The following is a 15,620-nucleotide window of genomic DNA, read 5'->3' as shown; positions in this document are numbered from 1 at the left end:
AGGACACTCACCATGACAAAGTATCTGGCATATTCCCCTTCTTTGGACACAAAGTTATACATATCTGCAGCAAGTTGATCCTTGGAGGAAAGAAAAGCAAACCTTGTAATTTTATAAGCCATTTTACATTGCAAGACTCAAATTTACAAGTGTAATGTGTTTGGCAGCCCCCATTAAATTTATATATTAAGAATACAAATATTTCTTCCACTCAACTCAGCACTGATAAGGCCTCTACTGAAGTAGTGTGTCCAGTTCTGGGCATCACGCTTTAGCAAAGATGTGGACAAAGTCTAGCAGAGAGCAGCAAAAATGATTAAAGATCTAAAAATATGACCTACAAGGAAAGATTAAAAAATTGGATTTGTTTAGTCTGGAGAAGAGAAGACTGGGGGGCAGGAGAAGGGGGCACATAAATCTTCAAGTACATAAAAGGTTGTTATAAAGAGGATGGTGATAAACTGTTCTCTTTAACCACTGAGGACATGACAAGTAGTAAGGGGCTTAAATTGCAGCAAGGGAGATTTAGGTTAGTCATTAGGAAAAACTTCCTAAATCTAAGGGTAGTTAAGCACTGGAACAAACTACCTAGGGAAGTTGTGGAATCTCTGTCATTGGATGTTTTTAAGAGCAGGTTAGACAAATATCTGTCAGGGATGGTCTAGATGAGTGGGCCCCAACCTTTTCCGTGGGGCGGGCGCTGGACGACTAGCCATCGAGGACTGTGGCCGCCGGACAAGCAGCCGCCGAAATGCCACTGCGAAACGGCAACATCAAGAGGAGTCGCCGCCGAAATGCCGCCGTGAAACAGTGTCATCATTTCGGCGGTAGCACTTCTTGATGTTGCCACTTCTCGGCGGCTGCTTGTCCGGCGGCCAGTAGGCGGGTGCACATGGATGCCCCGGCAGTCGCCATGGCGCCCACGGGCACCGTACTGGGGACCCCTGGTCTAGATAATACTTAGTCCTGCCTCAGTGCAGGAGTTTGCACTAGATGGCCTATAAAGATCCCTTCCAGTTCTACATGTCTATGATTCATATTACATAATTTCCCCCCCACTAAGCCCAAAATGCTGAATCTCAAGGAGATCTGGAAGTTAGCTAGCCACCTGCCCACTCATCAGGTGGCAGGCTATCAAGTGGACTAATGGGATAAACAGTACTGGCAGCTGCAGCCCAATGGTTCAGCATCACCAGTGATGTGCTTTACCTGTGGGAGGGCTGACAGAGAAAAGGCTCTTTTAGGAACCCCCTTCCAAAAATCCAGCTACTCAGGGCGAATCAAAGGTCTGTACTATTAAACTGGATTACTATCAAGATATATCATTTAAGTAACAATACTGACATCATCATCCCTTGAAGCAAGTAAATATAGCTGTTCAAATGGCACCTTGGGTTTTTTCTTCCAAGTATTTTTGGATTTTACTTAACTTTCTGTTTTTATTTACTACAACAAGTCAAGTTGCCCAGTAAATATAACAATGATTTGTGCTTGGATATTATAGTAATACATGGTAGAAATACCTACAAATTTCATTATAAAACTCATTACTTCCCAAATACTTTCCTGCCCAAACTCCACAGTAGTGAGATTAAAAAGTAATCAAGAAGTGTCACTGAGTAACAAAACCAAAGAAAGGCACAGATGGGAGTAATAAAGCCCAGTGAAGAATCTCCAGCATGGAGTTTGGACAGCTGAGGGACTGTGTATAAGGAAACTGGGAGCATAATCTCCAGGTCATGGTCTTGAAATCCATTCTTCTATTTAGGACCTAGTGGCTCTTTTTGGTTTATAAGAGGATGAAAACATCTCAGCCCAGGTCTAATGGATAGATGTTCACAGTTGTCTCCCTTGTTTATAGCCTCAGAGACCAAGAAATGAATGAACCAGAGAGACAATTCACCTCATTGAGAAAACAGTGCAAGGTTTGGGGAAACATTTTTACTTGTGGGATGGACAACACAGTGTCTGACCTTCTGGAGAGCAGTAAGATATCCCAGGAATCAGAAATAAACAGCTAAATGAGAAATGTCAATCAATTGTGCCAGTCTCTGCATTGCTTATTAGTCCCGATAACCCTTATTAACTGCATATTGTTTTATAACACTTAACCCATTGAAGTTTGTGAAGATGGCAGCAATTACAACTGGTGCCACAATGAGGTATACAAAGTCATCCATGGACATGCCCTTAGTGGCAGATATATCCAAGGAGAGGATTCATAGAGATCGCCTTACCTTGCATTGTTCTACTTTATTTCCAGCCTCATCCATCTCTTCCTTAAGGGAATCTATTTTTGATGGATGCATTTGAAAATTAGTTCCTGAAGTCTTGCAGGCTTGGCTATATCTGTATAAGAGAAACTACAGTTATTCAGTGGAGATTATAGTTAGCGCTTAATATACTACTTACAAAGTCAATGTCTTTAAGGTCCCCTCTGCTTAACTGCTTGCCTCTGGTGAGCAGACATCTATTCACTACTCCAGAAGGTAGTCTCAAAACCAGGTCCCAGTACAATTTAACCCCCCCCCGCTTCTGGGCCACTGGTGTGAAACATGCCTACTGTCTTAGAGGAGACACAGGGTGGCCAAGTGAATCTAATGTGCCACTATATCCTAGCATGGATCCTGCAGCCACTCCTCTCCAACATGGATGTGGAGTCTGCAGAGACTTCCAGTCCTAGCAAGCACCACACGCAGCTCAGATAAAAATGAGCATGACTTAATATCGGCAGGCCACACTTCCTTAATAAAGAGGGCATTTATCCATAATGACAGGTTCAGTAAGCCAGGATGTAGAGAGGTCTGAAACGTAAGTTTGGGCAGTGGCCCATGAGAGGGTTCCATTGACAATGCTATAAAAGCACTCCAATATGGTGACAGAATTAAAATCCTATGGCAACACAATGACGATGCCTCGCCCTCAACCTGGTGTTCACAAACAGACGGTGGGAAGTACACAACACTGAAAGGATTTTAAAAAACTCTAGTAGCATCCTGAACAAATAAATCTAACAGTGTAAACACCACTGCCCACAGGAACGCTTCCCAACACTGAGCAGAACACGGTTTGGACAGATGCTGAACTTGGTTTCATTAAATTATTGAGCTAAGGGGAGTAGACTAAAGATGCACGCTTGTATTCACTTACATGTGAACAGTTTTCCCTACCTATATTGGTGGCTGACAATATGAGAGATCTAAATTTGAGCCATATTCGAATCAGAAAGCCAGGTGTTCTTTTTTGTACCATTTAAGTTCTTAAACTTAATTGATGTTTTCCCCCTGTAAGTGTTAACATGCACATTACAGCACTTCAGAAGCAAATACCAAAGCGAGGTTAGGCATGGAGGAGATATTACTAAGAAATCAGCATGTACTATGCAAACTGTATGGTATTTGAAATCACTTCTTACCTAGCTCTTGCAGAATCCCAGTCCAAAACCAACTTTGCAAGCTGTTTCCTCTGCTTCTGAATATTGGGGATTTCTGCCTGAAACCACAGACACCTAATGTTTACATTTACTTTAGAATTGTGTCATGTAGCTAAGTGTAACTGAAGTCTGTAAAACTTCAGAAACACCACAATCCTGCATTAAATAAAATATTCACTTGTTTTTTAAACAGAAGTGAAGTTTGCAGCATGTACAGTTATGATTTTGCTCAGAAAATATAATGCCGTAAGTGTTTCTTGGAGCATGAAGTGACTTACCTCTGTTAGTAGGTTTAGTGGGTCTAAAATTTCTTTTTCAATCTGTACCTCATGGTGAGAGAGTTCTACTGCCAGTTTATTCTCTGCATCGCCACAAGTGTCAAGCATCTTCCTTTAAAAAAAAAGGACAGGAAAGCATTGTGTAGTTTATTCAAGTTATTACACAACTACAGCTAAAAAAAATAAAGATGCAGAATGAAGACCTATAGGACAAATCCTTTGTTCCCTTTCTGGATACTTTGCTTCTGAAAATGCTAGAGATTCCTTTGGTGACATAAAACTGGGGTAGCTGGCTCTATGCTACCTGCTTCTCGCCCTGACAGGGGGCACATCAGGGTGAGCCCAGGCAGGCAGCGAGAATGGTTAGAACACCTTGTTCATCCAAACAATCCCTAGGGAATCTATTACTATTGTAACTTTAAAAAGCCTTTAGGATGCTTTGTTATTCTAGGGGACAAAGTGGTGCCAAGACTGGGGAAGCAGAATTCTCCTTTCTACCTCTTTCAGACCCTTCACTAAATACAGTTTGGTTGGACCTGAGGACCTGGTTCTGTATGTAGGAGGTTTTTGATTTCCTTCTTTCCAATGTACAACATCCCTTTAATATCAAAAAGTCTTAATACTGTAACATTAAGCAATAAAATATTTTTGAGAAGTTCAAAACCCAGACCATGGTTTGGCCTTTGAAGTAATCCTGGTTCATCTTTAAGAACAATATTGTGACCTTTTGTCTAAGTTCTAGTGACAACCCTAAAAATAAATACAAAGGCTTTTAGGAAATCCTACACCATGCTCATTAGAATGCATTTCAAGTTTGAGGAAAATGTTGGTTCTTGGGAATCTAGAATTCATTGTTAGCATACTGAATTTCATTTGTTTCAGAAATCTACAATCAATGATTCGCTGGCAAACTGGAAGGGCATATCTAATGGGATCCCACAGGGGTCAGTCTTGACTAGTACCAGGCCCAATATTTTCCTTAATGCTTATAAAATCTGCAGATGACACCAAGCTTAAAAGGATTGCAAGCACTTTGGAGGACAGGATTAGAATTCAAAATGACCTTGACAAATTGGAGAATTGGTCTGAATTCAACAAGATGAAATGCGGTAAGAACAAGTGGAAAGTTCTTTGCTTAGGAAGGAAAATAATCAAATGCACAACTACAAAATGGAGAATAATTGGCTGGATGGTCATACAGCTGAAAAGGATCTGGGGGTTATAGATTCATATTCAATTTGTGATCCTCATGTGAGGACAGCTGCAAAAAAAAGCTATTATTCTGGGGTATATTAACAGGAGTGTCGTACGACATGGGAGGTAAATGTCTCACTCTACTTTGCACTGGTGAGGCCTCAGTTGGAGTATTGTATCCACTTCTGGGCACCACACTTTAGGAAAGGTGGACAAACTGGAGAGAGTTCAGAGGAGAGCAACAAAAATGCTAAAAAGTTTATAACACCCGACCTCCGAGGAAAGGTTAAAAACTGAGCATGCTTAGTCGTGAGAAAAGACAACTGGGATAAGAGACTTCAAATATGTTAAAGGCTGTTATAAAAAGGATGGTGATCAATTGTTCTCTATGTCCACTGAAGGTAGGACATGTAGTAATGGGCTTAATCTGCAGCAATGGAGACTTAGGTTAGATATTAGGAAAAACCTTTCTAACCCAGGAAGGTGGTTAAGCTCTTGAACAGGCTTCAAAGGAGCATGGGGAATCTCCATCGGAGGTTTTTAAAACCAAGTTTAACAAAACACCTGTCGGGGATGGTCTAGGTTTATTTGGCCCTGCCACAGCACAGGGGGTAGGCTAGATGAACTCCTGAGATCCCTTCCAGCCCTGCATTTCTAGGATTCTATGGAAAAAACCTGCAAATGTGCATTTGTCTAGGGTAATAAAACGTCAACTTTAGGGCTAAATACTATCAGCACTGTCCTGCAGATTGCCTAAATTAATGCAGCATTTATAAACTGGATTAGCTGCTGTTACTTTTAATTAACTAAAGGTACAAGCATTTTAATAGACTCATTTTACAGAAGTTATTGCATGCAGAACTATACAATGAGGAACCACAGCTCCACAAAACCCCAGACACTTACCCCAACAGAGTGTCATCGCTTAGCTGGACAGATCCTTCTTGCATATTTTGAGCAAAAGCTGTTAGAGGAAGCTTTTTCTGTAGAAGAGAAGAGACTTAGTATTTAATTTCTCTCCCTTAAGATACACTGGAAAAAGACTGCAAAGAGTATCTGTTTTAAAATTTGCTCTTCCCTTTCCTACAATCTCTACTGAAGTATTTAGGTTCCAGATCTTAATGGCCTTTGAAATGAATTTAAAATTATTCCAGGCTACTATGATATTTGCTACTCTTATGTAGGACAGGATAGTTGAGAGATTAACTCTCAAGCTAAATGGCCAATTTCAAAGCTTCTCAGGAGAAAGTTGAATATGCCACAGTTAGAGATGCTAATGACCATGTATCATAATTTAGGAAGCATTTAGTGTAGACATCTCGTTAGTGTGAACTGTTTAGTCAGAATAAGTTTGACTTTCAGAAGACCCTGATCAACAGAGGTTGTTTTTCAAACCCACAGTTAAAGTTTTTGAACATGGAACACTCGGCGTAGTGAATCATAGAATATCAGGGTTGGAAGGGACCTCAGGAGGTCATCTAGTCCCCTCAAGGATTGAACTCACAACCCTGGGTTTAGCAGGCCAATGCTCAAACCACTGAGTAGTGTCTCACTTTTAGATTTTCTATTGAAACTACACCTTCTCTATTGTAATTACGATTACCTCAAAGAAAACTGCCCAATAGGGATTCTGTTGTCTGTATACTAGGGCTGTCAAGCGATTTAAAAAAAAATTAATCATGATTAATTGCATGATTAATCGCACTGTTAAACAATAGAATACCATTTATTTAAATATTTTTGGGTGTTTTCTACATTTTCAAATATATTGATTTCAATGACAACACAATACAAAGGGTACAGTGCTCACTTTATATTTATTTTTGATTACAAGGATTTGCACTGTAAAAAAATCAAAAGAAATATTTTTCAATTCACCTAATACAAGTACTGTAATGCAATCTTTTTATCATTAAAGTTGAATTTACAAATGTAGAATTATATACAAAGAAAATTGCATTCAAAAATAAAAATGTAAAATTTTAGAGTCCGCAAGTCCACTTGGTCCTACTTCTTGTTCAGTCAATCACTCAGACAAGCAAGTTTGTTTACATTTGCAGAAGATAATGCCACCCGCTTTTTGTTTACATCACTGGACATTTTTGAGTTAATCGTGTGAGTTAACTGCGATTAATCGACAGCCCTACTGTATACAGATCACAACTTTTGCCTGAGGTCTAGACCAAGGTTTTAAAATCTGGTGGGAGGGCATTCTCAGTGTCTGTATGTGTAAGAGCCTCTCCTGAGACTTTCCTTCAGATGATGTTTATAGTCATCTATTTATGTTTAAGTATTTAGTCTATTTTGTGGGGAAAGGTTTTTGACTGATTTTAGTCAAAAGGATTCTGTATGTACTTTTAAGAGAGTTTGATTTTCAGAGTTGCTGAGCACCTGAAACTCCTAATGAAGTCAGCAGGGGCTCAGCACACCTAAAGAGAGGAACATGGATGCATTTTACAAATGACGTATCCTAAGTCAAATACATTCCCAGACACAGGGAACAGAGCAAGTGCTCTGACCACATTAGAGCACCCTGCACACAGTGGGGCTTTACCAAAGCATTCCAATCAGTAGGAAATGTCAACATGTGGGATGAATCAGGAGAGTTTTGTTCTGGTAGCTGACTTAGGACATGTCAGCTGATCAGTACAAAGAAGGCCTTTACAAGCCAGAATCCGAGTACTATCTGAAGTGCTCTAGTACTTACATGTCTTTTATCAGCATCAGTGCCATACTGGCCTTGAAAACATGCTATTAGCCGCTTCTGTGAAATATGGCAAACAGATCTCACTGTGTCCAGACGTCTCTCAATCTAGCCATGGAAAAGAAAAAAAAACCACACAACCCGGAAGTTATTTTCTTGGCCTCAGCACATCATCTTCCTCCTATGCCACATTCAGTTCATGTTTGTATGTTTCTCAAGTTCTACAGCTTACAAAAAATTCAGTTTAACAGTAAGAGCCTGACAGCAAATTTATTTTGAAGGGGACTTAAATGATTTCCATTAATGGTGGCACAAACTTTCCCTGATTTTGCTGTGACTTGCAGAATCCAAGAGACTCGGGAATGGAAGGGAAAGAAGAGACAATATTCTGCTTCCCCATAGAGCAGCCAGAAGGGGTTCCCACTTTGACACCTATTATTTGGAGTTTGATATGAAAGGCATGTTCACAAGCATTATTTAGGGATAATATCCCGGTAAGAATTCAATAGTCCTTTCCCTTCCCTACAGCTGTGTGGGGTGGAATGGAGGACAACCACGTGGCTGCCATCTAAGTGTTGCCTTTGGCCAGGGTCCCCCAGCCCTCATCATTGGTCTTTGGCTAGCAGGTTTGCTCTCTGGTTATCAAGCATGAAGGAAAATTCTAAGCTTTATGCAATAGTAGATGGAGGACAAGGTGATGTAGACATGGATGGGTGGAAGAGATAATAAGACAGACAAGTATTGAGGGGTTTTTGTGATGAAGAAAAAATGCTGGTATGTTTTTCAAGATCTCCACATAAGTTGAGTTTCGTGCATTTGAACCCTTGTCCTCGCTAGTTGAAATATTAAAATGTCTTTGTATATTTTAAGATTATTTTGCTTCAAGAATCACTGAAAGCCAGTAATGGAAATAGTTAAAGGATTCTTCTAAGTAAAGGACATCATCAAGAATAGTCCCCAAAATAGGAGTGTGTTGGGGAAGGACTGCTTAGGGCACTATAAACGCTATGTACATTGTCAAAGGAATGCAGTTTATCTGCATTTTGATGACTCACCAAGATTAAAAGGAATCCCTTCAGAATGGTTTCTATTTAAAAAAAACATCAAAAAAGCATAACAAGTTTCATCTGCGGAAATAACTTGAACACATTCAAGTCTTCAGTTAAGCACCTAAAAATGCTGCTAGTGCTGAAAAATTAACCTTTTCAGGAGGGCATTACATTTTCATGTCTAATCATAAAATATAGCTTACCCTCTGTCTAGGAAAGATTAAAAATTGTTCTGCTTAGGTACCACACCCTTAAGCACACAGCAACTGGTTGTAAAATTACAAAGCGTATCAACTGTGGGCTTCCCCACAAATGGCAAATTGAGCTTCAAATTTTTCTTAATTACAAAGAACGCAGAATGAACTTGCTGCTATTTCTCTTCTTTTCCATTTTGAGAACTGTCCTACACTCAAAGCCCTGATGAAGCTTTTTCCAGTAATGGATTTCCTTTCACGTTACCCCTCTTTAAGGTAGCTGAAAGCTTTCATGTACTGTTTGCTTGGCATCTATGGCCATTTAAACTCGAAACCAGCTTGCTGGCCTGAAAGACTCACATTTAGCTATGTAGTAATCTTGATAAAAGGAGGCTTTTTACTTTAATAAGCCAAGATGTAAACAGCCATTGTAAAATGCTGCACTGAAATTATGTACACCATTGCTTTCTATTTGCTGAATACTGCCATTCAAATCGATTCTTCCCGAAAACAATTCCACTCTTCTGAGACAGAGTACTCCGTGCTCACCAAGGACACTGGGTGGCCGGGACGGCCGTGTTTCAATAGTTGGTTTTCATAGCATGTAGCTGAAATATGTGCTTGACTGCTTCATTTCTGCTGTGTCTCCTAAGATGAAGCTTATTATACCAGTGCTTGCTTTCTTGATGTTTTAGGATGGTTCCGAGATCTCAATGTTATAAGAAGTCATGGGTACCTACTGAAGAATATTACCACATTTTTATTAATGGTCACTAAATCTTCAATATAAATTGACCACCTAAAAATCTTACTGACTGAGTTAATCACATCTTTGCTTAAGAATTCCAGCATGATTAGAAACCATTATCACAAAAAGAGCAGGCAACAAAAAGCATGAAGCAGTATTTTGTTCTGCAGAAGAATATAATCCTCAATTCTATGTCACAGTGCTCGCTACAGTAACTACTGTGTCAGCAACTGGACAAGTGGATCTGACTGTCCTAGACCTATAAAGGGGGAACAGATATGGTAGTTCTTCCTACCCTCCTCCAGGTCAATGAAGCTACTGAAAGACTCATCTTTGCTGCTAACACTGATTGTAACTTTGTTTAGATATCTAGAGTGTAGATTAGAAAGTAGCATTTTTTCATTCAAGGTTCAAACACAGATGCTTCCAACCTTGCCTCAAGAAAAGAAGATACACAATTGGTTGGACATCATTGTGCTAACTGTACAGAGTATGCACTACAGACACATATTAACATTTCTAATACTGTTGAAGGGTAGTCCCTGCCTGATTTGGAAAGGCACTAAATTTAATCAAGGCATATTTGAAGATGAATATTGCACTCAGCAAATTAAAACAACTATTTCAAAATGTACCAAAGCCAAAACTTATGAGTTAAACAAAGTTAAAAGCCTGTTTATAAGATGATCACTACCAAATGTGTAGGCAGTTTAGTCAGACAAGAGTTTTCCCCAAGAATGAGCAAACTCTTCCATCTGGGTCTAACCAGTCTGGTTTCTGAGCCTGGGAAAACTGCTTGCAAATTTTTTTGGCAACAAGTGACAAAGAGTTTGTCTTTATTTCACATTCATATTCTGCCTTCTAACTAAGACAACAGATGAGCCCTGCAAGCTCTCCCATGGCATATTTTAAAGTCCTTAATATAGCTAGATTTTTTTAAGCTTTACTTCAGATATTTTCTCAGAAATGTTGCCAAAAACTGTTGGATATTTCTGATCCAAAGATAAAGTAAACCCTCTAGTCCAGGAGAAAGCTGGACTATGTCAATTTAGCTTGTTTCAAGATTACCGGAGGTAGTTATAAATACACCTCCAACATCAACATTTAAATTTTTTTAAATATAAATTAATATTTCACTCTTGTAACTTCAACAGCTGAAGAGATTCTCAAATTTTGAAAAAAGGAGCTTCTTTGCAGAGACCAAGCATGGAAAATTTCAGCCTCAAATGCAAGTCTTTTGGAAATTTAATCATATTAGAAAGACTGTCAACTTGGAACCTAGTTATGTAACTAAGTTTGAATTGGTTTGGGGCTATTATTGTACCCAAGTTCCCCAGCCAACCTTTGTGGTTTAAGCAATCACATTGTTCGTAAAAAAAAAAAAAAGGTTTCTTCCCCTAATTGCTGTGCAAAAGACCTACACATACAGAAGAAACTGATTAAGAGCTAGCAAATGAATGTATAAAGGTGAAAAGAAAGCTTCCATTAATCTGTCAATTATACCTGTCATCGGTAGTCACTGTAAAAATAGTATCTAAAAATTCAGGGACAAATGCTATGTTTAAGTAGATGGTACAACTTTAAAAGAAAGATTAGAGACTTGCAAAAAAATGTCTATTACAACTCAAAGTATCACAATGGCTATCTGCATGACAGCTAGGACAGCACTTACTGTGTAAACTGTAAGAAATAAACAGAACATGGACTTATTCAGAATAATCTTTGGATCTCTGCATTTATTGCAGTTTCTGAAACCCATATAAATTAACTCCTTCAGGAAGAAACAGAGGAACAAGGGGACAGGAAGAGGCCTTGCCAAACAGTAATGTTCTCCCAAGCTAGAAACAGCCAGAGAAAGTCAACAAGAAAAGCAATTATATTCTTGTAAAGAATGGTTTTTATACAGTGAACGAGTTTACTTAATACAAAGCTACAATTTCTTTGCTTCTAATCTAGGACTTGCTTTTTTAGTGCACTTCAACTTTCAAATCCCCTTTTGTCTCACGGGGCTTGACAGTTTCGCTTCTCCTTAAACTGTATCATAGACTGGCCAGTCTGAGGAAGCGGAGCTGCAGCCCCCTAACTTCTGTCCTTGTAATCTTGTGATTTGTTTCCACAAACAGCAGTCTATGAAGTCAGAAGCTTGCTTAGTTCTTGATAATAAAGCATTTAAAGGCAGCACATTAACTGAGTTACAGTACCTGTAATAGATCTTCACTGAGGACTTCAGTTTTCTCAGCTCTGAAAGGAGAAAATACCAGCAGAAATTTAAGCCTTGAATTAGAATAATTTGCACCTAAAAAGATTTTAAGTCAGGGGTAAAAAAAACTTGCAGTACATTAACAGGAAAAATATTCAGCGCTAAGAATTGATCTCTTATGAAAAAGTTCTCCCATTTTAAAAAATACCATCCTGCGACAAGCTTATGAACACTGTTATGATACACAGCACACACTGTCAATGTGGCATGTCCCATACTATGTGCAAAATTGCAGATCACCACTTGTCTAGCACCACAAATTAGCGAGATTAACAAGGAAAGCCGCACATTCCTAATGTTGCAAGCCGAACCCACTAACGCACTCTGTCATGCTTGTCATCACTTAGCTCAGACAAATATAACAGCAAGTTTCCAAAAATTATGTTTATGCTCTTCACATTTAGAAGCATCCATAGCTATCATTTCTGTATATTACCTGCCTAAAAACAAGAGTAATTCTAATGCAAGAAACATGTAACAAACTGGAATCCCTCAGTACTTAGCCAGAAGACAAGCAAGAGTGAAACTAAGTTCCAAGGGTAATTTTAACGAGCACTTCTGCTCCAAAAAATGATTACAGAAACATCATGGAGCTCCATGTTTATTGTCTTAGTGATTCCAGCTCGGAGCATGCGCCACTCCGTTTTTAATTCCTCCCTAATTTAACACAGAAATTGCCAGATAAACCAGTGGTCCACTCAGTCAAATACCCTGTCTGACCGGCCTTGTCAGGTGTAAGCCAACCCATTAAAAGACTTGTCCACATTAGGGCGACAACATATGTTAAGCTAACAACTTCCAATTTCTAGTCTTGACAAAGCCACAGTGGCCATTACCAGATATTCAGATGAAGGTGCAAAAAACACTGCTGGTAGACAATTACAGTATAACCTGCTCATGAGAGAACTCATGTCAGTAGTTGGCTAATGCTCTGAAGCAGGAGGGTCTAATTCTCTTTATAAAACCCCTATCTAACGGAACTGACCCTTCTCTCCATATGGGTCTTACCCTTTTTTGAAACCTACTAAATCTTAGTCTGAATGATATTTTGTGGCAGTGAGTTGCCACTACTGACTCGTATAAAAACAATTGTCAATTTTAAAATTGGCTGCTTTTCAGTTTTGTTCACGGCTATTGTTGTTGTATTCTGAGATGTGGTAAATGAAGTGCCCAATTTACTTTCTTTATACTACTTGTTATTTTGTAGAGCTACCATTTCCCCTGTTATCCATCTCCTCCCCGAACAGTCCCTTCTATTCTCTCAATGCTTCATTTTTGCTATCCTTCTCTGGGCCCCTTCTTTTCCTGCTGTATTTGAGATAGGGTACTATAAATGAACGGTATTCTAGGTGAAGGCTTATCACAGATTTATATAACAGCACTATGAAGTGTTCAGTATTATTTTCTAAACCAATCCTTACGCATTAACTTTTAACAGCTGCTGCGCATTGAACAGATACTTTCATTGAGCTGTCCACAATGACATCTAGATTTCTTTCCTGAATGGTCATAGTTAATTTAGATCCCAGCATCGTGTACATGTAGTTCAAATCATCTCTTCTAGTGCATGTTACCATATATTTGTCAATAATCTCATTTGCTATAGAATCAGGACTGGAAGGGACCTCAAGAAATCATCTAGTCCAGTCCCCTGCACTCACGTCAGGACTCATCTAGACCATGCCTGACAGGTGTTTGCCTAACCTGCTCTATAATGCTGCTCTTTTCACCTAGCATTGTTAGGCCCCTCTGAAGTTCCTCCATCTTCTATAGTTGTACCCAGTCTAGTCTGTCACCTACATTTTACTCCACTGTTAATCCTTTTTAAACACTGGTTTCAATACAGGCCCATGGTGCCCCCCCAATATTAACGTTTTGCAGTACTAAAAATGTATTTGTTCTTCCCCTGGTCTGTCCAAGCTAGTTTGTAATCCAATGCATTGCTTTACCTCTCCCCTATAATTCCTTTAATCTCTTGTGAGGGATTTTGATCACATGGAGAATGTATCAGTTAACATGCGTCAAACTTTGAAAGGTATTTAATTTCAATTTCATGACAAGTTACCTGCCTTGGGCTATCAGTGATCCATAAAGTGTTAATTGTAAAATATTTATTATATGATAATGCTCAAAACTACCAGACAGACACCAACACTTAAATACATTACAGTGGCAATGAAATGTGCAAAGGCTACAGCAAAATGATCATTCTGGCAAAGTTAAATATAATCATAGAATCATAGAATATCAGAGTTGGAAGGGACCTCAAGAGGTCATCTAGTCCAACCCCCTGCTCAAAGCAGGACCAATTCCCAGCTAAATCATCCCAGCCAGGGCTTTGTCAAGCCGGGCCTTAAAAACCTCCAAGGAAGGAGACTCCACCACCTCCCTAGGTAACGCATTCCAGTGTTTCACCACCCTCCTAGTGAAATAGTTTTTCCTGATATCCAACCTGGACCTCCCCCACTGCAACTTGAGACCATTGCTCCTTGTTCTGTCATCTGCCACCACTGAGAACAGCCGAGCTCCATCCTCTTTGGAACCCCCCTTCAGGTAGTTGAAGGCTGCTATCAAATCCCCCCTCATTCTTCTCTTCTGGAGACTAAACAATCCCAGTTCTCTCAGCCTCTCCTCATAAGTCATGTGCTCCAGACCCCTAATCATTTTTGTTGCCCTCCGCTGGACTCTTTCCAATTTTTCCACATCCTTCTTGTAGTGTGGGGCCCAAAACTGGACACAGTATTCCAGATGAGGCCTCACCAATGTCGAATAAAGGGGAACGATCACGTTCCTCGATCTGCTGGCAATGCCCCTACTTATACAGCCCAAAATGCCGTTAGCCTTCTTGGCAACAAGAGCACACTGTTGACTCATATCCAGCTTCTCGTCCACTGTGACCCCTAGGTCCTTTTCAGCAGAACTGCTACCTAGCCATTCGGTCCCTAGTCTGTAGCAGTGCATGGGATTCTTCCGTCCTAAGTGCAGGACTCTGCACTTGTCCTTGTTGAACCTCATCAGGTTTTTTTCTGCCCAATCCTCTAATTTGTCTAGGTCCCTCTGTATCCGATCCCTACCCTCTAGTGTATCTACCACGCCTCCTAGTTTAGTGTCATCTGCAAACTTGCTGAGAGTGCAGTCCACACCATCCTCCAGATCATTAATAAAGATATTAAACAAAACCGGCCCCAGGACCGACCCTTGGGGCACTCCACTTGAAACCGGCTGCCAACTTGACATGGAGCCATTGATCACTACCCGTTGAGCCCGACGATCTAGCCAGCTTTCTATCCACCTTACAGTCCATTCATCCAGCCCATACTTCTTTAACTTGGTGGCAAGAATACTGTGGGAGACCGTATCAAAAGCTTTGCTAAAGTCAAGAAATAACACATCCACTGCTTTCCCCTCATCCACAGAGCCAGTTATCTCATCATAGAAGGCAATTAGGTTAGTCAGGCACGACTTCCCCTTCGTGAATCCATGCTGACTGTTCCTGATCACTTTCCTCTCCTCTAAATGTTTCATAATTGATTCCTTGAGGACCTGCTCCATGATTTTTCCAGGGACTGAGGTGAGGCTGACTGGCCTGTAGTTCCCCGGATCCTCCTTCTTCCCTTTTTTAAAGATGGGCACTACATTAGCCTTTTTCCAGTCATCTGGGACCTCCCCCGATCGCCATGAGTTTTCAAAAATAATGGCTAATGGCTCTGCAATCTCAGCCGTCAACTCTTTTAGCACCCTCGGATGCAGCGCATCCGGC

The 15,620-nt window shown here is 40.1% G+C and overlaps 1 protein-coding gene across 7 annotated transcripts in view; it reads right to left on the bottom strand.

The window, feature by feature from the left end:
- The window catches only part of ARHGAP17 (Rho GTPase activating protein 17), a 71,568-nt gene that overhangs the window by 20,993 nt on the left and 34,955 nt on the right, over positions 1-15,620 (bottom strand). For all 7 annotated transcript variants that reach the window (XR_004647496.1, XR_004647497.1, XM_034784241.1 and 4 more), the window contains exons 2-8: positions 11,802-11,841; positions 7,613-7,717; positions 5,812-5,888; positions 3,712-3,823; positions 3,416-3,492; positions 2,238-2,349; positions 12-80 (exon numbers count right to left, since the gene is read on the bottom strand). Coding sequence is in view for 5 of the 7 variants with exons in the window: in XM_034784241.1 (XP_034640132.1) it covers positions 12-80; positions 2,238-2,349; positions 3,416-3,492; positions 3,712-3,823; positions 5,812-5,888; positions 7,613-7,717; positions 11,802-11,841 (592 nt within the window). In the remaining 2 variants the exon portion in view is untranslated. The remainder of the gene's footprint in view (positions 1-11; positions 81-2,237; positions 2,350-3,415; positions 3,493-3,711; positions 3,824-5,811; positions 5,889-7,612; positions 7,718-11,801; positions 11,842-15,620) is intronic.

Source organism: Trachemys scripta, chromosome 10 (genome assembly GCF_013100865.1).
Source record: "Trachemys scripta elegans isolate TJP31775 chromosome 10, CAS_Tse_1.0, whole genome shotgun sequence".
Lineage (NCBI taxonomy): Eukaryota > Metazoa > Chordata > Testudines > Emydidae > Trachemys > Trachemys scripta.
The sequence above is the reverse complement of the archived record's forward strand: the minus strand, read 5'-3'. Positions and strand labels throughout refer to the sequence as shown.